Genomic DNA, 23,177 nt, shown 5'->3' with positions numbered 1-23,177 from the left:
CACAGTTCCATGTGATCAAAGATCCACTTCTCTGAAAGCTTGATTCTCATACTTCTCCAGCTGCAAGATACGACAGTGGCAGAAGTTCTGCAGCACACAGTATCCTGCTTTCCTCTTGGTAAGTACTACAATAAAGACGTGCTTCTCGAGTCCCACATTTTCTCGTCCTTTGCTATACCTGGTTCAAAAATAGTGACGGTCAAAATATCGAGGTTAGAATGAAACGTAGAGATTTGGGAAAGTCAAAGGTGGGCAATAAAGGTGACGCTATGCCAATAGCATTAGCAATTCTATTCTGAGATTTTCGTGTAAGCTACATCCCATCCCGTACGTCAAGCATGTGGTATCACGTCAATCTGATGCAACCGCGAGCTATGCCTTGGGCCACGCCATCAATCCAATGCAAACAAAGAAAAGCCATGGCCCGCTAAAGTACTATACAATCAAACAATTCTCTCTCGTAATTAACCACCTTTCCGTCGGCTACGTGCTCTTTCGCTGAGAGCTCTTAACCTTGTTCCAAAATCTTTTTACTACGCCAGTCTCCTTATCTGGACCCCAACCATCTGCTCCTCCCAATGGCCCTCTGAATTCGGATTTCTCGTCCATCGAAGTAGAAGGCTCCTCTGTTAGAGGACTTTTGCATCTTTGCCATCCATAAATTGTCGTCTCATCGGCCCGTAGATCAGGTCGCGTGAGAGTCATTCTCAGTGTCATTTCTCTACTCCCCGCCAGTCCATGAGTGTATGACTCAGGTTGCTTGACCAACATAGGCTTGTTGATTCCCAGGTGCGAAAAGTCGGAGGATGTTCTGCTGCCTTTCGATCCAGAAGTTGCAATTGATTGGTTTTGAGAACGAAACCCAAGATCTCCTCTGGGGGTCAGTGGTGACTCCGGGTCGGCCATAGATACGTCGTCGTCGAACAGGGAGGCCATATCGTCATGCAAGAATGATTGACCCCTGTCAATGCCAAATGACTTTTTCGTTCCGCTGACCTCTCGCGACAAACGTCTCGGAGGCTTATTTTCTTTGTCTGTAATATCTGTCATGCTATCCATAGAAGGAAATCCGAATTCAATCGCCTCGTCGAACTTTTGTGGAGATGCAAGGTATACTCGCAACTTCAGTCGTGCTTCTGGGTCTTGATAATGTGCCGCATTCGGATCTATCGTGGCGACTGACAGCTTCGCTACATGCTTCGGCTGTATCAGGGACATTGTGCGAGATCTGGTTCTGCCATGGTTGAGAGGAGGCTCGAATTTCGGTGAAAGTGGTGATCGTGGATGAGAAGAAAGGGAACTCCGTCCAAAGGGCATTTTCGAGACGGACATTTGTCGTCGGAATGAAGGTCGTCTCGCGCTGGCGGGAGTAGGAATGACAACGCCGTCTAGATTGGCATGATAGTCGTCCAATACCAGCTTCAGATCCAGATCCTGCTCATCGTCCATCCACCGAAAGCTCTCGTACATGTGAGCGGCCATATTCGAGGTGTTCTCCTGCTGGATGTTTGGCCGAGAACTATCTGTGCTACTCCGGGGAGTACCAGGCCGAGACTCGTCGAACAACGGTGTCACAGGGAGATTGCGACTGGCACGTCGGCTTGCTCTATAGATTGCTTCGTCGGCAGCGTCGAGGATTACACTTTCTCGCAGTCGACCAGCCAGTAGCACCTGCTCCTCCCTTGTAAACTGCTTGTTCTTGATTTTGTCCGGTAGGGTCAGAAACCACGAGGCCTCGGTGCTGGAGATAGATTGTTGTCTCGCGATCTTCCGCTGTCGTCGAGAAAAGTTCCGACGAGGTTCGATGAGGGCAACGTTCACGCCACGGCGGTCTGCTATGGAGCTCTTTCGATGGCTCTGGATTGGCAAATCATGGAGTGCGCTCGTCCGTGAGTTCTGGGCAAATCGTAGTCGCTCCAAGGTGGAGAAGTACTGTAGGAGAAGAGGTCAGTCGATGCCAGTTCCGAGGAAGTCCACGCTGATGAGCGGGAGCTCGCACATCCTCTTGTGGAAAGTAGAAATTGAACGAAGCTGCAGCAAGCACTGAAGTGGAGGAAAAACTAGAAGCATTGTATGGTTCTAGTACTCGGCGACTAATTGGCAGCTTCGACGCCAATATTATTCAAGTTGGGGGTGGTGGGAGGGAGGGACTGAACTAGTCCTGCAGGTACTTTCCCTCCGTATGTGACTGGATAGTGAAGCTGCATGAGGCCCATAGCGGCCCCCTCTGAAGTATGCGGGATGAGCCCCAGATGGTGCTTCAGACACACCGCCCCTTGGACCCATCTGGAATAGCATTTGCAAGGCGCGAACGGCGCCTCGATAGGTGTTGATCCTTCTCTGCCATTCGCAACTAGGTATCTTTTCGGTTGGGAACCATAATAGACGGTGGCCCAGCGGGTGAAACGGCATGTCGGGTTGAGCACAGAGGGACAGACAGACGGGCGGACGGACAGAAAGCTAAAATCGACTCTCGGGAGATAATTGGGAAAAATAGGAGTGAAAGAGGCACATCTGTTGCGTTTGCAGGCCTTGTTGCAGCATCGATGCCCGATTTTGGACAAGAGACTAGACGTGCACTATGCACTATCAGAATCGGCTGGACGGCTCCTGGATAACTTCCGGATATGGCGTCTTCGTCTGTGACATCTGGTCCTTCGATGCTGCTGGACCTGAACAATGCATGATCCAAGCGAGTGCTCGACATACTGTGCGGTCACGACAGCCAACAGTACATCTCACTTCACTCGAGGACATTGATCGCAGAAAGGCATCATGCACGCCTTCGACAAAGACCAACAACAGAGCGTGGAAGTGGCTTGCACACGTACCTTTCTCCGCACTGCAATGGGCAATGCCTCAAATTCCTCTTCCGTCGTGCCAAAGCCCGTCATCTCCTTCATATTCTTCCTGAACCGTCGTGTGCTGGGGAGACTTTGTGAGGATCCAGGGCGGTCGAAAGATTGAGCGTACAGAGCTCGAGGGGAAAGAGGGCTTTCGCTAATGTCGAGGTCGAGTTCGTGTTCGAGTTCGATTCCGAGTTCTGGAGTCGGATTCAGGTCGAATTTGGAGCTGGACATCCCTGAGGAGGTATAGATAGGAGCGAGAGTTGATGATGACGATGAGACGTGGTCGTCCATTGTAGGAATTTCCAGTCTGCTGGTACTGCTGATGCTACGGCTACTGCTGGGCTGAAGCGGTGCCATGGCTGCTTTTCTCAGAGTAGGTTAGATGAATGAAGGAGTAGGTCAACTATTGCATCTTCATGCACGAGGTGCTTGCGTTTGTTCCTGGATGGAGATCCAGGTGGTCTGGAGAAGGTCTGTTCTCAAGAAGTCAAGGTGAGGTGGGTGACTGAGGTCAATCCGACAAAATCCCAGGACCCCTTCCTTGCATGACAGGCATGCTGGCCCTGTCAAGCCGTTTGGTTTTACCAGGTACAGTGGTTCAAGGGCTGAGTACTAGTGGATCTGGACTCTGGAGACAATAATGGAAGTGAGCATGCCAGGGGAACATTCACGAACAGCCTTGATATGAAATGGCTTTCATTTCATGGGATTGGATAGGTTTGGTTGATTATCAGGGGGACGAGTGGACGAGAATGCTGTACAGTGACCTGCAGTGCACTCTGCAGTATAAGTCTTGCTACCCATTGCAGTATTGCCTCCTGCTGTGTAATGGTTTCAAAGGCTGGCCTTTGATACGCATGAATCGGAGCATGGGCAGAGAAAGATTACACTCTGTTCCTCAACTTTCTCCATCTCGCTCCACCAGCATAAAAGACAGGAGACAGGTCAGGTCATGTCAGAGGGCGCCAATCAGACTTTCGTGGGATGGACTGGATTATTGGATTCGCTCAACTCCACCTTTATATCCAGCAACCCAGTTGAGGAACTGAGAGCTCAGCAGTTGCAAGCGCTCGGGCTTGATAGCAGAGTTGCGAGCTCAGAATCATCGTCGACGATCGCCAGGATTCGTCCAATATCTGGTATCTCTGCAGGGGCCGTCAACAAGGGAACACAGCTCTGGCGAATGAGCAGACGAGCAGACGTCCACAGCACAAGGGCGGTGCGGGTCGCAGGGAGAGGTCAGGGGCAGCGGGTGGAGCGGGCGGCCAAGGCCAACCAACCTAAGGCCCTTGGCGAGGCAGGCTAAGTAGAGGTAGGGGGGCTCGGAGGGGTGGGATCGCAAGACAGGACAGGACAGGACAGGCGAGACAGGCAGATAGGGCAGCTGGCGGACAAGCAGTGCAACGCTGGAACCAGGCCAATTATTAATCCGGAGAGGCCCAGTGAGACCCCCCCCGACCCCGTTCTGATCCATGCATAGCCCGCCCAGCAAATCACAGCACAGTAGTAGTGGGCAGCAATGCAGGCACCGACCCTTTGAGTCTGGGACACAATTACGGATGCCCGCACTCACTCTTCAAAGTAAAGGAAAGTAAAGGAAAGTAAAGTATTTGCATTTTCAGTCCAGTCGTTGTGAACAACGCATCTCAAGTCAACAAACTCACAGACGTCGCCTTCGTATCACCGCTTTGTTAGCGGGGCTTCACCGTGTCAATGTCATTGCCAATGGAATGGGCAATGGTGCAGGATTGACTTTTTATGCTACAGTATGCTCTGCTCTGCTATGCTATGCCACGGCCAGCTGCCAGCGAGACAGCGGCACATCCAGCCCACAGGACTTTTCGGTACGAGTAAATTTACCTTGAGGTAAGGTAAGGTAAGGTAGGGACGGGGAGAATATCAGCATAGCCGAGCCGGTCCTAGCCTCGCCTCAATCCAATCCACACCACATCATCACCAACACTCAACACCAACAAACACACACATCGTCAGCAGCCTTCCAACTTATGTGCTGCATCGCACGCTTTACAGAGTGCATAGGCCCCGTTGTGTTTGTGTCCTGTAGCAAGATCTTCGATTCCCTGATTCGCCATTCAGAAGTGCTGGTTTTGTTGCGTGCTTTTTCTTGTGGGGGGAAGCAGTACGCCTCCAAGTCCAAGCTAGGTAACGCCGGGAATATTCCAGAGGCTGAGATGAGAGGCCACGCTGTAGCCAACGTGTCGCTGAGGAAAACGCCAACACAGTAACACTCGCTGCTCATCCTGCACTTGCTATAATAACGTCGCGGCTTCTTGCCGTATTCTCGTGAACATGCATCTCATGTTCTCAACACAACACATGGTTACAACGCGGTCTTGCAGACGGATGCACGCACTTTACTCATACAGTACTGTACCTTGCAACATATTAAAGATCCTTGCAGTCAGCGACCGGCCTCTCCGTGCCTGATCCCGATACGTACCTTATTCGTTATCTGGTAGTTAGAGTATGGTGTGGTGTGGTGTGGTGTACAGTACCCGAGTAAGTATGCTTGAAAGGGCCTCCAAGCAATATCGTCGGCTCTCTATTATTACAAGTGATTCGCGAACAGAGCGAACAGAGCGTCTGGAAAGGGAAGGGGCAAGAATCCCTACAGAAAAATGCGTGCTGTTATTGGCGAGATAATTAATTCTCCGACTGTCCTCTCATCCGATATTTCCCTGTAGCAATAGTGCGGTGCGAGATGCATCATCTCGTACAAACGGTTGCATTCGCAGCTGCTTCTGCGGACGAGTTCGACGTGGTTGAGTGCTGAAAAGCTGCCATCCAGACGAGGACGAGGAGGCCGCAGAAGCACACAGACCTGAACTCTCTGGCTATTATTGGCGAGGCTAAACACCAAACTTTTCTCTCAACGTCTGTTCTTCTCTCTGCAGAGCAAGGTGCTTGAGATAGATGAGATGGATTATTTCCTGGCGAAGCCAACACTTTGGATGAATTGAACATTAAGATCTCATTTCAGCCAGCCAAGTCAGCACGCACGCTCACTTTGAGATGGCCCTGGTTCCCGCGTGCGATGGACGTGTTTCAAACGCGCCAAGGCTACGAGAAAATCTCATGAGAGACAAACGTCCTCTTTGATCTTTCTTTTTGTGCCTTGGAGCCTTTAAAACCTTGTCACCACATCACATCCCCCTCCTTTTATCTCCGAGTTATACCCTTACGAGGACTAATATTACATCAGGTAAAAATAAATCCGAGTGGACGTTCCCACACTCTGGACGATCCCGATCCCCCAATGTCCTGTCGAGGTCAGCCCCTTTCCAAAGTTTAAACGTCCCAGACAGCCAAAATGCACATTTGATTCTGGTCGATGTCGATGTCGATCAACGGACGATACGGCATCATCCGCACAAAGTGGCTTCCAGGCTGGTTTGACAGCGTTTCCCCAGGTGACAGACATCTGTCACTGATCACTGGTGCAGAATTCTGTCACTTTCACGGGCGAGAAGACGACATCAACACACATTGTCTCCTCGTTTCCCCACAACGACCATTGGGCACAGGCCGCTCGCTCTCTTGCTTGCTTTTCTCTACTTTGCGGTCCTTTCGTCTCACTATCGATTGTGCCCCTCTTATTCCAATAACGAGGGAGGAAGACGTCAAAGCGACTCCTTGCTCGATTATCCGAGCTCTTTCGTGTGTGCTGTTGCGGCAGGTCTCGCCTCTTCACCCTCCATGAAGCAAGATCGCAAAATTCTATTTCCCTTGCTCTAGCGCGATCTTCAGACGGTTTGTTCAATCTGAGCATAGCCAAGGATTTCTTCTTTCTTTTTTTTGTTTCTCTGAAAGCATATATTTGGTAACTCGTAAAACATTCATGTTGACGTTTTCTGCGCCAGTTGCGATAGGGAGCACGAATAAAGGTATCTGTTGTTTTACTCGCTCAAGAAACGCTTGCCTTGCTGCAGTAGTAACTAAAGCAAAACGGCAACATCCTCCCCGCGAGCCTAGCTGATGCCTACTGCTTATTCTTTGCCCACGAGCCAGATTAAGTCTGTGTTCCGTACCATGTCTCAGTACACAAATTTGGTTATTCCTTTCGTTTTCAAAAACCACGTTCTGTGTTTTCCCCTGTACCATCATTACTGTATCACAGCACTATCCCGCCTCGCATCCCGAGACAAATCGGAGAGAAGATTCAACCCCTCACTTTCCTTCAAAGAAGCAAATCCTATCTGCACTACTAAACTTTATCTACACGGCACGATGTGATCTCATCTTTCACCCTGTCGTAATCAAGCACGAAACTAGATCTCCCCAGTTGCACCCTTACTCTTTAAGGAGTATGCATGCCGTGATGTCCAAGATATCCAGGTTATCTTATCTGAAACCGTGTTTTAGAGCTGGGAAAGTGCGCTCCCTTGATTACAGTACAAAGTTGGCCTTTCTTGAAGATTTCTGTGGTTGATTTCCTTTTTCGGACTTTTCGCTGTGTGGTTAGCGAGACAGGTTTGCCTATCCCAGGGACTTTGACAGATGAAGGGCGGTACCGTACAGTACATACAGATAACCCTCAGGAAGCGAGGGCGAGGTAAGTCTATTGTGCTACTAGGCAGAAATACTGTCGTGGAATACTGCTCCGGAACCGCTAGACTCACATACATTCTACTCCTGGATTCTTATCAGATTTGACGTCAATGTTATCTCCATCCCTTATCTCCTGAACCGGTGAGGTGACACAATGCGAACAACGATAACTCTCAAATTTGGAGCCTCGTGATTTATATTCAATAGTCAGCTCTCCCAATACCTCTCACCTTGCATTACACCCCGTTGATGTAACAGCTCATGTCTTTGAGCGGGCTAATAGATGCACAATCACGAAATCCCTTTGAAGAATACCTGATATCTGAATGCAGTTCATGACACAAGGCGTCACCAATGCTCATGCCGTGTCCTCCAGAGAGAGGTGCTATTCACGTAGGAGAAGGTCGCAGAAGGGCGATTCAAGCAGGGTCGAATGTAAGTTGGATTCGTTCTATGACCAAGACTCGTCTTCAGATTGCTTGTCCAGCCAAATCTTGATGGCAATGAAAGCGACTATTCATGCAAATTCTGATTTACAGCTGTCGAGAGAGGAGTCAAAGTGCACCATTGCACAGGAACGCAGGTTCTAGAAAACTGAAAGATATATGAGTTTTGAGTGCAAGTCCAAGCATTTTTAATCCCATTGTAAATGTAGTCTAACAGCAAGCTTAGCGAGAGAGTAACAAGAAACTGCTTCTTCTGCAGAAAGAGAGAGAGTGCCGCATCTTGCCATCCAACCTCCCGGGATACACTCGCTCGTTGCTCATATCCCTATGTAGCAGATTTGTTCTCGTATATCTCCCCGTCCATGTTATATTGGCGAGTATCAGCTGTCAAAGAAAATCAAAGCGAATGCAACCCAGACAACCATAAAGCAAGCTACAATAGAGATCTAGACCAAAGATAACATTGCCGATACCTCGCCATCACGCCATCAGACACCACCAGCAAGTGGAACACCGGCTTCAACACGAACGCGATTTCTTAACGAGACCAGCGGATCATAGTATTCGTACACCTTATCCTCTTTGCCCTTCCCCTTGACAGCTGGAGCGACAAAAGTGGAAACTCCAGTTGCACGATCGTATGTACGGTAGGAAGCAGCAAGCCGTTTGCCTCCACCGCCTGGAAGGTCAACGACGAATTGAGGCATCAGGAAGCCGGCGATAGTACCACGTAGGTGGCATTCGAGATCGAGTATGGTTTGGAGTGGTGTGCGCAGGTCTTCAACGCCTTTTACCATGTCACCAGCATAGACGTAGTACTGTGAGATACCAAGACAGTCAGTCAGCTTACGATATGGAGAAAGAAATCGCGTATTTGCGAAATGAACCACCGAGTCACTTACAGGGAAGATGTTGTTGTCTCCTAGTTCTCTGATCAGTTTTCCCATGGTCTCCGCGTCATCATTCACACCCTTCAACAAGACAGACTGATTCCGGACCATTACACCATTCTGAAAGAGTTTCTGTGCTGCGTGTCTCGTAACCCACGAGAATTCATTTGGGTGGTTGAAATGCGTGTGCAGGGCGACATGTTTGCCTCGCCGTTTTCCAGCGTTCGACAATCGGATCAGCTCATCCGTCCAAGTATCGTTTGGGTCGAGTGTTCGAGAAGGAGAAACACAGAGACCCTTTGTAGCGACGCGGAAACGACGAACGTGATCGATGTCCAGAAGACGATCGCCAATCATACGGAGGTGATGGGGTGCAAGAGAGTATGAATCACCACCCGATATGACAACATCTTGGATAGCAGGAGTATTGGCGATGTAGTCTAGCATTTCGTTCCAGCGGGACAACTTCGGTTTCAAGGATGCTTTGGCCACAGTATCGGTGTTGGCACCGACGGCATAGGAACGAGTACAATAGCGACAGTACAGAGGACAGTGAGAACTTGCTGTTGATAAATGTCAACAGTCACCTAAAAAGAGATGTAAACACAGGAATTACCCAGAAAAAGACATTTGTCTGTATATCGGTGAACTAGTCCCTCACAAGGACTGTCCTCGGTTTCATGAAGAGAATCCAATCTTAATTTGGGGTGATCTGGCTTGAACGTTGACTTTTTGGGAATAAATTGCCTGCTCAGAGGATCGTTGAGGGGATCATTCCACTATTTTGTTGTCAATAGATATATAAGATTACATAGTGAAGGACGAGTTGGGAGTTATTTCAAGTATGACTTACATTAATACTGGACACAATATGTGGTGTCAAACGAATAGACATCGGTGCCATTGCTATGCCATCCATGACATCTTTAATGAAGTCCTCCCGAAGCACAGTAGGTTCAGGTTGACCAGTATACGGGATTCTCTCGGGTAGTATCTCGTTGAGAAATCCGTGTAATTTCATTTTACCCTGGATGTCTTTGGCTGTCTAATCATCATGTCAATATCCTGCTCACATATATACAAATGCTTCGACGTACGTTCCATGTATATGATAAGAACTCCTCCTCAGACACATCTTGCCAGCGGCTAATTTTCTGCCAGTATGGGACACGATCGAATCTTGGGGAGGTGCGATAAGTTGGGCTTGCCACTGCTGTTTCAATCCGTGAATGTCGTTCAATCTCACCTCCAACGGAAGCCAGGCCGAGGTCTTTGATGCCACCTTTTATTAGATGGATGGAAGATGGGCTAGCACGTGCGATAGAAAACGGAGGGTAGATACCAGTTTGGTTTCGTGGAAATCCTTTGGTATTCCCCATGCTATCGAAAATTATATCCTTCTGAAGTGGAGCATGAGCAAGGCCTGCATTGTTGCAACAATTGGGACTTGATGTGATGGTCCTCGCCCAGAACGTGGTTTTGAGAGTTGGGGAACATCTCGCTGTGCTCCAGTATTGTCCAAGTTGCGTATACCCTTTGATGAGAGCACTTGCAGGCGATCTCAACGAGAGCAGAGTCATATTGGGATCGACTATGCCTTTAAAGCTTTTGTGAATAATTCTGTGTGGCACGGAATCGTGCTTTTGCGGATGATGGTTCCTTGAAGAAAAAGATATGGCCAGACTTTATAAGCATGGAATGTTGTGTGAGCCACGAGGTGATGATGGCAGGATGGTGAAGAATAAACTCTCGTTAGGATTGGGGGCTTCGAGACTCTGTATCTCGATACCAGTCAGTGAAATGGATATCGCAGTCCCCGCTGCATTTGACACCCTTCCCTTATGTAACAAGATACCCAAAATGATTGGAATCATGCGTCTCATTAGCGCACCATCAGACTTGGTAATGACTTACGAGGCAACTGAAAACTGCCGGATATTGGTAGACCCCAGTCCAGACGTGCAAAAAACAGGTATTTTCTTTCCGAACTGACAGGATTGGCGTGATGAGCACTGTTGGAAAGTTGTTTACTTTCCGTGGTAGCACTAGATTGAATTGGCACGTGTAGGCGAAGCGGGATCAACGGCGCCTCCGTATGCTGTACGCTGTGGTATTCTCTGTGCCTGAGAGGTCCAATCGGATGCCTACAGCAGTTCCAGCAACCAGGTTTGCTTGCGGGGAGTCAATAGTCGTCCTTCCATGCACCTTGATGTTGGAGCTATAGCGCACCAACAATTGGCTCCCAACACTAGGCGAGGGTCGGTACGGAAAATTGCCGAAAGCCCAGAGCGAACTGCGGTCAAGAGGTATGCTGTACAACCTCAGGCTTGATATTGAACGAAATGAAGATGCAAGCTGAATGCTTATCATTGACAGCCTACTCAACTCTACAGTCAAGTGATTCGAGGGTAGCCAACTGAGTCTAATGGACCCGGTGTAATAGGAGAACCAGGGTATAATCAAGGGTTTGTGACAGGTAGGATTGAATAGCCGGGACCAATAACGAATGTGGGAGATAAGAATGTATGAAGTTCGAACACATTCGTTGTTGTCAAGCTCAGTGAGCACAGCAAGACTATGTTCAACTTTATCCCGCTTGTAAAAACAGCAGGAAAGAAAAGTGCTGTAATTGCGGCTTATGTGCTTTAAATCTTTGGAGGATGGGGATGGACAGAAAAGATATTTTGAGATATGTGTTAGAATGGCTAGTAGAGTGGATAAGCTGAAGCTGACGGTTCTTCACCTCATTTGAAGATATCTTGATGGGCAAGCCCAACAAGACGGTTTGGTGGATATTCTGGGATTAGGGTATGCACGAATTTCTTCATCCGGTTATTGTCTTGTCGTATATGACAGAAAACGGAGTTCAAACCTGGAGGTACTTCCGAATCGCCTTCTGGGCAGGTCTACTCAGACCCGAATATTATGGAGCATTGCATCTTCAACGCATTCTGACTCGCCCATCCTAAGCCCAACACCAAGGCAGAAAATCAGAAGACCCCATTCGTCCGTGGCTGCAGGAGCTTTGACAAAATCCACACCTCGACGTTGTTCCTAGAAAAGTCGCTATAGTTGAAGTATTGCTTTTAACGAAGATTACGCTTTGGGCCATTTCATAGATGCGATGCGATGCGATACCATGAGCATGACCTTAGGATAGGTAAGCAGACGTAGGATTTGGACCAACTTTGGTTCGTCATACTGCAGTACTTTGCAGCAGCGCTTCCAGCCATCGGCCTTGTGCTGGATCAACTGACCATCCATTGATGCGAGACAAGCGCGTATGGTGCTCCACAGGTTGTACCGAGCAAACGCGAAAATAGTAATCCGAGGCAGGCAGACAACAACGAACGTAATAGTACGCCACGCCACTTGACAATGTCGCGACCTCCGTCCAAGGAAGCTGGTGGTTGATCCTGCGGTTGGCTACCACTTGTAGGGTTGGGCTGAATCCGGCCGAGTAGACAGCTGGCAACATATAACGGCCAACCCATTATGACTGGAGGAAAAGACGATGACGGATGCGTTACAAGACTCAACGGCAAAAACGAGCCCCCAAAAGACCCCAAGATCCAACGGATGAGCGGGGATATACGCCTAGCTCGAAATAGGGCAGCAACAAACGAGCGGACCAAGCACCGATCCTGCAGCCATAGTGGGAATAGAAGAGGGCTATATGTCGCCAGAACTTCCTGCAGCATGGCGGCGGCGGCGGCTGGATGTTGAAAGGAAAGAAGACGGCAACGAGGACGAGGACAACGGATCGAGATGGAGCTCAAGTCATCTCATTGGCTTACGCCACGTGATTTCCCACCGCGCCGGAGAATTCTCGGATTGGCTGTTGTACGAGTGCTAGGGGCGAGCCATCCTATGTGATCTGAAGCTTCTCGATCACAGCATTGAGTTCGTGGTATTGGAAGATGTGGATAAGGGAAGAAGACAGTCACAGGAAAGCTTGGGACTGGAAGGAGGCAGGAAGGTACTTAGGGTGAGGTAGTTGAGCTCTCTGATTGGCTCGCGGTCATTTCGGTTCAGAAAGAAGCGGAGTCCCTTCCCCGTGACTTTCCTAGCGTGAAAGAGAAGAAGCCCTTCTCCAGTCGTCGCTCCTGCTTGCTTCAACTCCCAGAGGTCTTCATACCACCACCACAACCCACCGCCATCTCCCCTCTGTCAATTGCCTTTGCAATTGATTCTTTTACATCTCCTTAACCCATAGACCGTGGTCACCATGTTCAGGAACGCTCTCCGACAGTCCAGCCGGACGGTGGGCGCAATCTCTGCGTCCGGCAGAGTCGCAGCAGTACGTCCTTCCATCCCGATCCGCATCTCCTTCAAACCATCTGCAATCATTCGAGATCAATTGATACTTCATTGTGAAGCTCAATTGATCCCCTCTGAGCTTCCATGTTGGTGGTTGGGAGCTGTTGGGCCAGCTTCAACAGCTACGACTTCACGTTTTTTCGGGCTTCGGCTAACTGGCATTTTCTCCTAGGGACGAACTGCCGCACCCGCAGCTTTCAACGCAGCATCAAAACAAATCCGAGGATATGCATCTGCTGATAAGGCATCGCCAACCGAAGTCTCATCCATCCTCGAACAAAGAATTAGAGGTGTCCAGGAGGAGTCCGGTCTTGCCGAGACCGGTCGTGTTTTGTCCGTTGGGTACGTTGCATCATAACAAACATATCGAGATCTGGAGCTATTCATATGGGCGCTTGAGGAGATAAAGCAGTGCTGACGGGTTATTAGTGATGGTATTGCCCGTGTCCACGGCATGAGCAATGTCCAGGCTGAGGAGCTTGTCGAGTAAGAATTCCGCTGACAGCGAAAAATGCCTCAAATATTGATTAAAGCATAGGTTCGCATCCGGTGTCAAGGGCATGTGCATGAACTTGGAAGCTGGTCAAGTTGGTGTTGTGCTTTTCGGTTCTGATCGTTTGGTCAAGGAGGGTGAGACTGTCAAGCGTACCGGAGAGATTGTGAGTGTATACGACAAAGGCTACCATCAGCAATAGCTGATATACATAGGTCGATGTTCCCGTCGGAATTGAGATGCTCGGCCGCGTTGTTGATGCTCTTGGAAACCCAATTGATGGAAAGGGACCCATCAAGACCACCGAGAAGCGTCGTGCTCAGTTGAAGGCTCCCGGCATTCTTCCCAGACACTCTGTCAACCAGCCCGTACAGACTGGTCTCAAGTCTGTTGACGCAATGGTGCCAATTGGACGTGGCCAACGTGAGTTGATCATTGGCGATCGTCAAACTGGAAAGACGGCCGTTGCCCTCGATGCCATGCTCAACCAAAAGCGCTGGAACGATGGAAAGGACGAGTCCAAGAAGCTTTACTGCGTGTACGTCGCTGTTGGACAGAAGCGATCCACCGTTGCCCAGCTTGTCAAGACCCTTGAAGAGAACGACGCTATGAAGTACTCCATCATTGTTGCTGCCACCGCTTCCGAAGCCGCAGTAAGTTACCTCCAGCTTTTCATCCTCACAAGAAAATGAGTTTATACTGATCTCCCGTTCTAGCCGCTTCAATACATTGCCCCATTCGTTGGTAAGTTTTCCTCTTTTTCTTTTTTTGCATTTCATCTTCACTTTTCATTCACTTGTGGGACAACATTCAAGCACCTACGCAAGGCGTGGGTGCACCTTCCTCATCAACCTTCATGCTCTTTCCCCAACAGCATTCGCATGATGGCACCGCCCTGGGCGCTCTTGCCTTTGCAGAGGCAGAGGCTATATCACCTCCGCTCCTCATCTTCTGCTCTTCTCCTCAACAACTTCACAACAACCTCTTCACCTTGAAGCCGTCAACCACCACTCTTCAGTTCTGTCTGCTGTACTATACTGTCGTTGATACTACCCTACCCTCCGCAATCGAAGATACGGATTCGCACACATTCTCTGTTCAGACAACGTCCGAAACAGCAGTCGTGGTTGTGAAGATCTGCGAGTGATTGAGTATATCCTCTGTGGTCGAGCACACAGTAAGTCTATACCACTCCTTAGTCAAGCTATGCTAACAGCTTGGACAGCGTCCGAATCGGCACTGCCGATGCTCTGTCGATCTGGAGCGGTAGCACATTGAGATTACATGCCTGAGACAATTGAGCAGTAAGTCCCAAGTCCTTTTGTGGTCAAGCACATGCTAATTACCTGCACAGCGTGCAAATCACCACCGCCGATACCTGCAGTCATTGAGCTCCTCTGCCTGTGTCGAACGAGGTTGTCGACGCCATACATACACATACTTTCAGACACTGTCTGATTCAGTCTGAGAGGAGTCCAAATCACCACTGGTGATTCCCAGCAGCCACTGAGCATACTTGCCCTGGACAGTGAGGAGTAAGTCCACACCCTTAGGTTACAGACATATCTAACATACAACAGATTTTGAGGCGTGAATCGGCACTACCGATTGGAACCGCAGTCAACAGTGATCAAGATCACCGCAATGGCTGCCGTCCAGTCAGCTTTGCAGAAGCTTGTTGATGATTACATGCATCAGCATGTCAACCTCAATGCCCCAGACTGGTATATCAATCCTGAGTTCAAGGTGGTTATGCAGGGAGAGGCTGGCCGCAGCATTTGCAATGCTACACCTCTCTCATTCGCTCCCGGACTTCTTGAAGTCCTTCAATCTCCTACGCCGCCTTCGCCTGACTACTGGTTGTCCACGCCCAAACCTGACGGCAAGCTTTGGGGTGTCTACGCTGCACTCTTGACCAAGGACGGATGCGAGCCAGCTCTTTGCATTGGCTCTGGTACTGAGGCCTCCACCGGGTACAAGATTCGCATCTCCCAATACTATGACAAGAGACATCCTCTACTTCCTCGTTTTGTCCGTCTGTTATACGACAAAGGTTATGACCTTGCTCACATTGGTCTGATTTGTTGGTCACCTATTCCAAAGGTCTCAATTATCCCACGAGCAAGACGTCGTTTCCTTGCCATTGAGGGAACATTCATAAACATCTTCTACTCTGCCATTCCTACCATCATGGATGGTATGTGGACTCATTTCATGCCATGGTCCCGCGATGATGTTCTTTGGCGCCCGTTGAATAGTCACACGCCATTCAAGGAGACTGCTGCTGGCGATCTAAAGATGACAGCAGAAGAGCTTCTGCTTGCTGAAGAGGAGCGAAAGAAACGCAGAGTTCACATGTTGGAGAAGATGAGAGAGGTATACGACCGCGAACGTGCTCAAGACATCGATGCATTCCGCTTGAAGAAGCGGCTTCAGGCAATTTCGTGGGTTGCGCGCAACAAGGCCAAAGTCAGTGAAATCAACAAACGCAGCAAGCAGAAGGCCCTCAAGACGAACCGATTCCACTGTGAATGTTGCAACAAGTCCTTCGCAGACCGCGCAAAGTTGACACGGCACAACGACACTGATCGACATAAGATCAAAGCTTCAGGCGTCAGACCCCGTCTGACTGCGAAACAACGCATGAACGCTGGACTTCGTGCTCAAATACTTGCCAATAAGACTTTTCATTGCGAGCCATGCAATCAAACATTTGATGGGCAGTTCCATCTGGACAAGCACAAGCTCACACAGAAGCATCTCACCAAGGTCGCTTCTCAGCACCTGTGAGATCTTGTGGCACTTCACTGATGAATATTCTTACCAATATCATTTCAACTCGCACGAATCGACGTTGCCGATTCGCATCACCCAGCGTCTTTGCAATGTCGTCAAATCATTTCAGTACATTCAGCTGTCAACACATGTATCAATTGCCCAGGGCACAACACCTCAAAGCGACATCTCAAGAAGGCTGCTCTTGCATCTTCTTGAAGTCACTTGCCAAGCTCAACACTTTATCATTACCCAGAATATTGCCAATGTCGTCAATTCATTTCAGCATTTTCGATTATCATCATATGCATTTCAACTCGCTTCAATCGACGCTACCGATTCGCATTGCTCAAGAGTATCTTCAATGTCGCCAGATCATTTCAGCATTCTCAGCTATCAACATTTGCCTCAATTGCTCCAGAGCAGCCGACATTACTAACCGTCTTTCTCAATGTCTTGATTTCATTTCGTCACTCATCGCCAGTTAAGTATATGCTAACATGTTTGATTTTTTGAAGGTTGCTCCATGGGTGAATGGTATGTACCCCCCCCCCCCCCCCCCCACCCCCCATCCTTCACAACAATAGCTAACATGTCCTCAAGGTTCCGTGACAATGGGAAGCATGCTTTAATTATCTTTGACGACCTTTCAAAGCAGATTTGTCTCTCCTCCCCGTTTTCCCGAACTTTTTGACTGACTTTTTTCCTCCAGGCCGTCGCCTACAGACAAATGTCTCTCCTTCTCCGTCGCCCACCAGGACGTGAGGCTTACCCCGGTGATGTCTTCTATCTCCACTCTCGTCTCCTCGAGCGTGCTGCCAAGATGAGCGACAAGCACGGTGGTGGATCTTTGACTGCTCTTCCCATCATTGAGACCCAAGGTGGTGATGTGTCCGCTTATATTCCAACCAACGTCATTTCCATTACCGATGGACAAATTTTCTTGGAGGCCGAGCTCTTCTACAAGGGCATCCGACCTGCCATTAACGTCGGTCTCTCTGTGTCCCGTGTCGGTTCCGCTGCCCAGCTTAAGGCCATGAAGCAAGTTGCCGGTTCCTTGAAGCTTTTCTTGGCCCAGTACCGTGAGGTTGCAGCTTTCGCCCAATTCGGTTCTGATTTGGATGCCGCTACCAAGCAAACCCTCAACCGTGGTGAACGTGTAAGTTTGATCCTATGGAATGGCACAAATTAGAAATGGAAGCTAATCTCACTCTCCTCGTAGTTGACTGAGCTCCTGAAGCAAAAGCAATACTCTCCCATGGCCGTTAACGAAATGGTTCCTCTCATCTACGCTGGCGTCAACGGACATCTTGATAGCATCCCAGTCAACAAGATCCTGCAATGGGAGTCTGACTTTATCGCACACTTGAAGTCGAACGAGTCGGATCTGTTGGCCACAATTGACAAGGAGGGTGCATTAAGCAAGGACCTCGAGGCAAGACTGAAGGACGTTGTCACTACCTTCACCAAGAGCTTCGCCTAAACGAACAAAACAAAAATTCCCCTGCGTTAATGGCTGAATGCTACTCCGTCTATCTCTTTCTCTTTTGTTCTGGCATGGTGGGAAGAGGGTTTGTGTGTATTGAATGGTGGGAGGGGTGCCGATCAGAGGGAAGGTTGATAGATAGTGGCCGTGTAAAATAGATGACCGTCGATTCTTCCTGAATGTTGAGCCCCCTTTTGAGTTTTCTGTTTCTGATCTTCCGTCTGCTCTTTACTTCTTGGAATTGTCCTGCTGAATATACAAGGAAAGAAATATGAAAGTTGTCGGGACGAAGAACCCCCATTTAATTCTCCTGTACAACAACACATTTAAGACCAGAATCAGCAGACTGCGCAGATTGGAAGCAGCAACATCCTGGGGAAATTTTGCAAGTTGCAATCCTTTTTGATGACATTTAGATGGCACCCGAGTCTCGATATCCGACTTCGAAATGCACGATGCCAATAACATTCTGGAGTTTGATGTCTCATGTCCCTTTTCTTTTTCCTTTCATCACACTACGTTGCATCCAAATCTGTCCATTCTTCACAATTGGTATAGCCAAGAACACACTGTGTCTGTCAAGAACGAAAGTTAGCTGCCAGTCGGCTTAGGTGGATAATTGAAAGGATAAAGGGGGACCTGGCATTTACCAAGCAGAGTGGCTGTTCAGATCTGAAGCAAGTGCAAGCAGAGCATGTTGCAAGGAAGACACAGCACTTCAACGTGTGTGTGTAGAGGAGATATCTCTGCCACGTCGGAGGTTATTAATTGAACAGTGACATACTGTGTACGTCGAAGTAGAAATATGACAGTCCTGGATGTAGATTGTCTTCAACTCTGCCCTTTCTCAAAACTCATTCACATCAAATGTATACTTCCATGACGCTATGGTATCGATACGCTTCCATGCACTCAAGAAACTCTATGACATTTCCGGGTACATGGTGGACTCGTTTCCCACCCCTGTTCTTCGGTAGGGACACGGAACAAGGGTCGGGCAGAAGAAGTACTTGAGCCTTAAAAGGTACTCTGCATATGGAACTCGACTTGGTGAGCTGGCTTCTCGGACATAGTCACAGCTGAACAGCGAGATGCAGAGAATGGATACAGCTAGCTCCTTCAACAGTAAATTTCCATTGATGGAATTTCCATCCCAACGGCCAGCGAATATCACCTCACACTTACAAAGCGCACATGGTCTTTTTTGCCTTTTCACATTTTGCTATCGACTCTTACACGTATTCAGTCCCCAGTTACAAGCACATATGTTGCATACATCTTTTGCATGCTCGATCTCTCTTTCTTATGCCATCCACCCAACTCGTTCCCCTGCAGAGGCTCTCAGGTACTAGCACCACCTACCCGCCAGCGAGCCAAAGAGTGTATAATGAAGCGAAGTGATGTCAATGACAGAATTATCGCTGACCAGGTGCCATCCAGTCAGCGAGGTCACAATCCTCCTGAACAGCCGTGGACAGACGAAGATTGGAACAGGATGACCGGAAGTGGGTATCGCAGATTCTGGGACCGTAAATATCATTATCGTTTTATGCTCCGCTTATTCTCGGTTTGTTGTATTCATTCGTTCGTGTTTGACAAAAGGAAATATACTATGGCAACTCGTTGTTCATGGACATCGTAAGTGAAAGTGTATGCCCATAGAGAAAATCGCTTTCAAAATCGGTTCTCATGTAGAAGAACTGGTCGGTTATGTTCAGATTGCCTGGTTTAGGAAGCTGTCAGACACGATCCATCAGATTCTGTCTTTGCTGGCTTGGAATACGAACGAGCAACATCTTTCCCGAAGGCGATGTTGCTGCTACCACTGTAGATCGACGAGAGTAAAGAGTCGCACATCTAATATCTGCGGCTGCGTGGAACATCGAAAGAGTGAGTCTTCAGCTCGACCTCTTGAGCCTCGTTGGCAGGGTATGCAGCTGAAAATGGAGCTTCTGTATTAGATCGATGTTGCTTTCGTTCCTTCTTCTGGAAGATATCTTTCAGCTGGTCTGCAAAATCAACTAATCTCTCCATATCGGCTGCTGGGCTATGGACATAACCGTTGGCCATGCTCCCTGGCTTCCGAAAGGCACCCATGACGATTCCCGAACTTCTGAGTCTTTTCGGTCCTCCTTCAGAGAGGATCGGGATCAGCAGCCCTGTTTGATAATTGGCATCTCCGTGCCTAGTATCGGCCAAATCGTCGTTCCAGTGCTCACCTCCTCGGCCTCGAAGAACACGAATATGCATGTCGGAAGCCAAGTCAAGGGGCGTAGTCAGACCGTAAGCGACCAAGATTCTCTTGTGTAAACCATTAGGTCCCAGAAGCTCTTGTTCAGACATAAATTGTCGTGCAGGCTTTATCTCAACAGCATAGATGAGATCATAACCCATACTCTGGGCATGGAAAGCACAAGCGTAAGCTGCCTCTTCTAAGCATTCATCTGACAAGCTGTATACACATTCTGAAGTATAGGCTGTCAAAGTAGACGGCATTCTCTTGACCCTAGTAGATGGAGAATTGTAGATGCCTATGCTCTTTTCCATTTGCTGATGGGAGTTATCCTCGATGTCGGGTATCGACAGATCGATCAAGGGACTGCTATCGATTCTTAACGAGACTATGTCAGCAGCAGCTTGCGTGTGAGGTACATTGAGAAGCTTTGGAGATGATGTGTCAGCATACTTCCCCTCAGAATATCTGTATGCTGGTGTGTTGGAATTTTCGGCTTCCTCGCGACCAAGGGGTCTGCTAACGCCACAGACCAAATCTCTCTGATCGCAGTGGTATTCACTTTTGTCGCTATTGTTCATGCCAGACTCTTGCTCGTAGTCGGTTAGAGAAGCAATGCTTTCTAGATGGTTGAATCTTGGCTTCATATTTGGAGTACCTGTGAATCGGCCGCTGTTCATTCTTCTGACAGTTCTTGGTACAACTGAAGAGCTTTGTCGAATTGGCTCGGCGCAGTCTTCGTCGGTCAGCTCTTTGAAATCATTCCAATCAAGGTCGAATTTCGGCTGAATCGACAGATCTGCCTCTCTAACTGAATGAATAGGTGTGTTCGGCGGATGAGGATGCAGAGATGTCAAATCCGATGACGAGAACGGACGAGGCGACGAGACCCTGAAGCCAGTGGGATATGATGACAAGGACTCCTGGAAAGATTGACCTGCGGTCATTCCAAATTGGTCACAGACACTCTCACGTTGATTCTTCAGACTAGTCGGAGTTTCAAAGTATCCAGAGCTCGACTCTGCCGATGATGGTGGTGTCTGCTCTGAATGCTGAAGCAAAGCTTCTTGACTGGTTCTGTTGAGAAACAAACAAGACTGCATAGCCTTGGGGGTTTTGTCTTTTTGGTATGTCAAAGCAGATGGAACAAGATCGGACTCAATCACATTCGATCTAACAACAGATTTGATGCTTTGTGCCTCGTAAGGTGCGTTGATAAGAGAATCTCGGTCTAGAATCGGCGTCGAGCGCTGGTGAAGGTTTGCTAGTGCATCGACTTGCAGCTTGAGGTCTTTCATGACCAGCGACGTAAACTCGGCGAGTTCACGACGCTGGACCGGTGTAAATAAAACTCGAGGCTTAGCTGAGAATATGGCAAAGACCCCCAGGACTTCTCCACTTGTAGACATCATAGGTGCCCCAGCCCAAAAACGAATGTGAGGTCGAGTAGTCACCAAAGGGTTATTCGTAAATCGCCAATCCTGAGATGGTAAGCATTCATTTCAACTATCACATATGCAGGGCACATACCTCCTTCGTGTCCAGAATGACTAGGACATCCTTTGAGAGTAGACAATGCGCAGCGAGACTAATGGATCGGTCTACTCGAGATTGATTAAAGCCATTCTCAGCCTTGAAAACCTCGCTTTCTTCGTTAAAGAAGCTCAGAGAGACGAATCTGGTCTTGAATTTCTTCATTGCCAAACGAATAAGGTCTCCGGCTTTGTCCTGACCCCACTGTGGCCACAGAATGTCATACTGACGACTCAGTCTCATTCTTTCAGCCTCTCCTGGCGGAAAGACGCTTGGTAGGTACTCGAATGATGAACTGAGTGGGGGAGGTGGTGGAGGATTGATAAGATTAAAATGACCCTTCCAATGGTTAGCGTCGCCATATTTCATGTATACAGGAGAAGCCCTTACCTGAGAATATGACTCCATGTACTGTCTCCAGGCAGCATAGTGGGAAGAATTTTGAGCCATTTGGATGATCACGTACTCAAGATCTTGCTTTTGATATCGAAACACCTGCTGCGAATGACGCTTTAGCTCATCAGGCTCATAAGACGGAGAAGATGACATCTCCTCTCTGTTGTATGCAAGTACTGCATCGATGTTGATCGATAACGGTTGGCTGATGTCTATGGACTCAACATCACTGCTTCTTCTACGGCGCGTTGCTCTCGTTGGCAGGCTGGGTTCCCTCAAACTTGTAACGACACTGTTGTCTGCTGAAATATTTTGAGACCCAAAGAGTGCTAGAGCAGCTTCTCCTCTGTTGCGCGCGATTGTGATTGCTGAGACTGGAGCGTCTGGATTCGAGCGAGTAAGCGCATTCATACTCGAGGGCGTCAAGTTCGCTTGCTCTTTTCGAGGCTGCAAACGATATTTCAAAGGGGTGAAGTAAGGCGACGGGTGTATAACATGTTCTTTGACAACAGGCTGCTGTATCTCGTCGATCTTCTCATTCAACGGCTCTATGAATGGCTGGTGCTGAGGATCATCCTGCGCTGGTCTCTTGTGCGACTTATTGCCCGATATCCCAAATATGGTCTTCACAAACCGGACAGTTGCATACTTCTTTTCTCTCTTTGCTCGAGCTTTGTCTGCGGCCTCTTTTGCCTCCTCCTGTATGATCAAAGTGTGGTCTAGCTCTTTGAGGTTGTCAAGAAAATCTTTGAGACCCTCGCTATGAAATACACGACTTGCCACGACATCATCTTGTGTTTGTTGTTGTTGTTGTTGTTGTTGTTGTTCGGTGACATCGTTCTCAATATTCATCAGCGCTAACATGCTGCTGCTCAATTCCTCCTCTGTCATAGAAGAGCTCATCTTAACGAACCGTCATGCGGCGACACGAAAGAAGAGTAGATCGAAGTGTCCTTTACTGAGAGACGGTCCTCTAAAACCTGATAAAAGCTTCGAATTGAGGACTAGAGCAATATCAGTAAGAGAAACAAGCAAGACTCGTGGCTTCGAAGTACTTCAAAGACCTAGATCGCAACTTACCCTAACGGCGCAAAGAGGATAACTCCCTGCACATCACAATCGCAGCTGTCGCAGCAGTGTACAGACTTTGTTAAGAATCCAGAAAGGAGGATACTGGTCACGACTTT

At 48.5% G+C, this 23,177-nt stretch overlaps 6 protein-coding genes across 6 annotated transcripts; 3 read left to right on the top strand and 3 right to left on the bottom strand.

The window, feature by feature from the left end:
- Nucleotides 1-483: 483 nt before the first annotated feature.
- ONS95_011302 (uncharacterized protein) lies at nucleotides 484-3,206 on the bottom strand (the record flags this gene model as incomplete). Its single annotated transcript, XM_058504906.1, has 2 exons — nucleotides 484-1,932; nucleotides 2,832-3,206. 2 exons carry the CDS (start codon nucleotides 3,204-3,206, stop codon nucleotides 484-486), a joined length of 1,824 nt encoding a protein of 607 aa, XP_058359462.1.
- A 5,146-nt stretch (nucleotides 3,207-8,352) lies between these two features.
- Nucleotides 8,353-10,334, bottom strand: ONS95_011301 (uncharacterized protein; the record flags this gene model as incomplete). Its single annotated transcript, XM_058504905.1, has 5 exons — nucleotides 8,353-8,682; nucleotides 8,767-9,317; nucleotides 9,371-9,533; nucleotides 9,608-9,799; nucleotides 9,852-10,334. 5 exons carry the CDS (start codon nucleotides 10,332-10,334, stop codon nucleotides 8,353-8,355), a joined length of 1,719 nt encoding a protein of 572 aa, XP_058359461.1.
- Nucleotides 10,335-12,982: 2,648 nt separating this feature from the next.
- ATP1_2 (Alpha subunit of the F1 sector of mitochondrial F1F0 ATP synthase) lies at nucleotides 12,983-14,562 on the top strand (the record flags this gene model as incomplete). The annotated part of the gene is made up of 6 exons (XM_058504904.1): nucleotides 12,983-13,054; nucleotides 13,247-13,416; nucleotides 13,504-13,560; nucleotides 13,613-13,733; nucleotides 13,783-14,220; nucleotides 14,284-14,562. The coding sequence occupies 6 exons, from the start codon at nucleotides 12,983-12,985 to the stop codon at nucleotides 14,560-14,562; spliced, it is 1,137 nt and encodes a 378-aa protein (XP_058359460.1).
- A 649-nt stretch (nucleotides 14,563-15,211) lies between these two features.
- VMA1_2 (H(+)-transporting V1 sector ATPase subunit A) lies at nucleotides 15,212-16,357 on the top strand (the record flags this gene model as incomplete). The annotated part of the gene is made up of 1 exon (XM_058504903.1): nucleotides 15,212-16,357. One exon carries the CDS (start codon nucleotides 15,212-15,214, stop codon nucleotides 16,355-16,357), a length of 1,146 nt encoding a protein of 381 aa, XP_058359459.1.
- Nucleotides 16,358-16,876: 519 nt separating this feature from the next.
- ATP1_1 (Alpha subunit of the F1 sector of mitochondrial F1F0 ATP synthase) lies at nucleotides 16,877-17,825 on the top strand (the record flags this gene model as incomplete). The annotated part of the gene is made up of 3 exons (XM_058504902.1): nucleotides 16,877-16,879; nucleotides 17,055-17,501; nucleotides 17,565-17,825. 3 exons carry the CDS (start codon nucleotides 16,877-16,879, stop codon nucleotides 17,823-17,825), a joined length of 711 nt encoding a protein of 236 aa, XP_058359458.1.
- Nucleotides 17,826-19,685: 1,860 nt separating this feature from the next.
- ONS95_011297 (uncharacterized protein) lies at nucleotides 19,686-22,893 on the bottom strand (the record flags this gene model as incomplete). Its single annotated transcript, XM_058504901.1, has 3 exons — nucleotides 19,686-21,542; nucleotides 21,592-21,933; nucleotides 21,985-22,893. The coding sequence occupies 3 exons, from the start codon at nucleotides 22,891-22,893 to the stop codon at nucleotides 19,686-19,688; spliced, it is 3,108 nt and encodes a 1,035-aa protein (XP_058359457.1).
- Nucleotides 22,894-23,177: the final 284 nt, after the last annotated feature.

This window comes from Cadophora gregata (assembly GCF_030347475.1).
Source record: "Cadophora gregata isolate MNR1 chromosome Unknown scaffold_5, whole genome shotgun sequence".
Lineage (NCBI taxonomy): Eukaryota > Fungi > Ascomycota > Leotiomycetes > Helotiales > Ploettnerulaceae > Cadophora > Cadophora gregata.
Note: the sequence above shows the minus strand (reverse complement) of the source record. Positions and strands in the feature narration are given on the sequence as shown.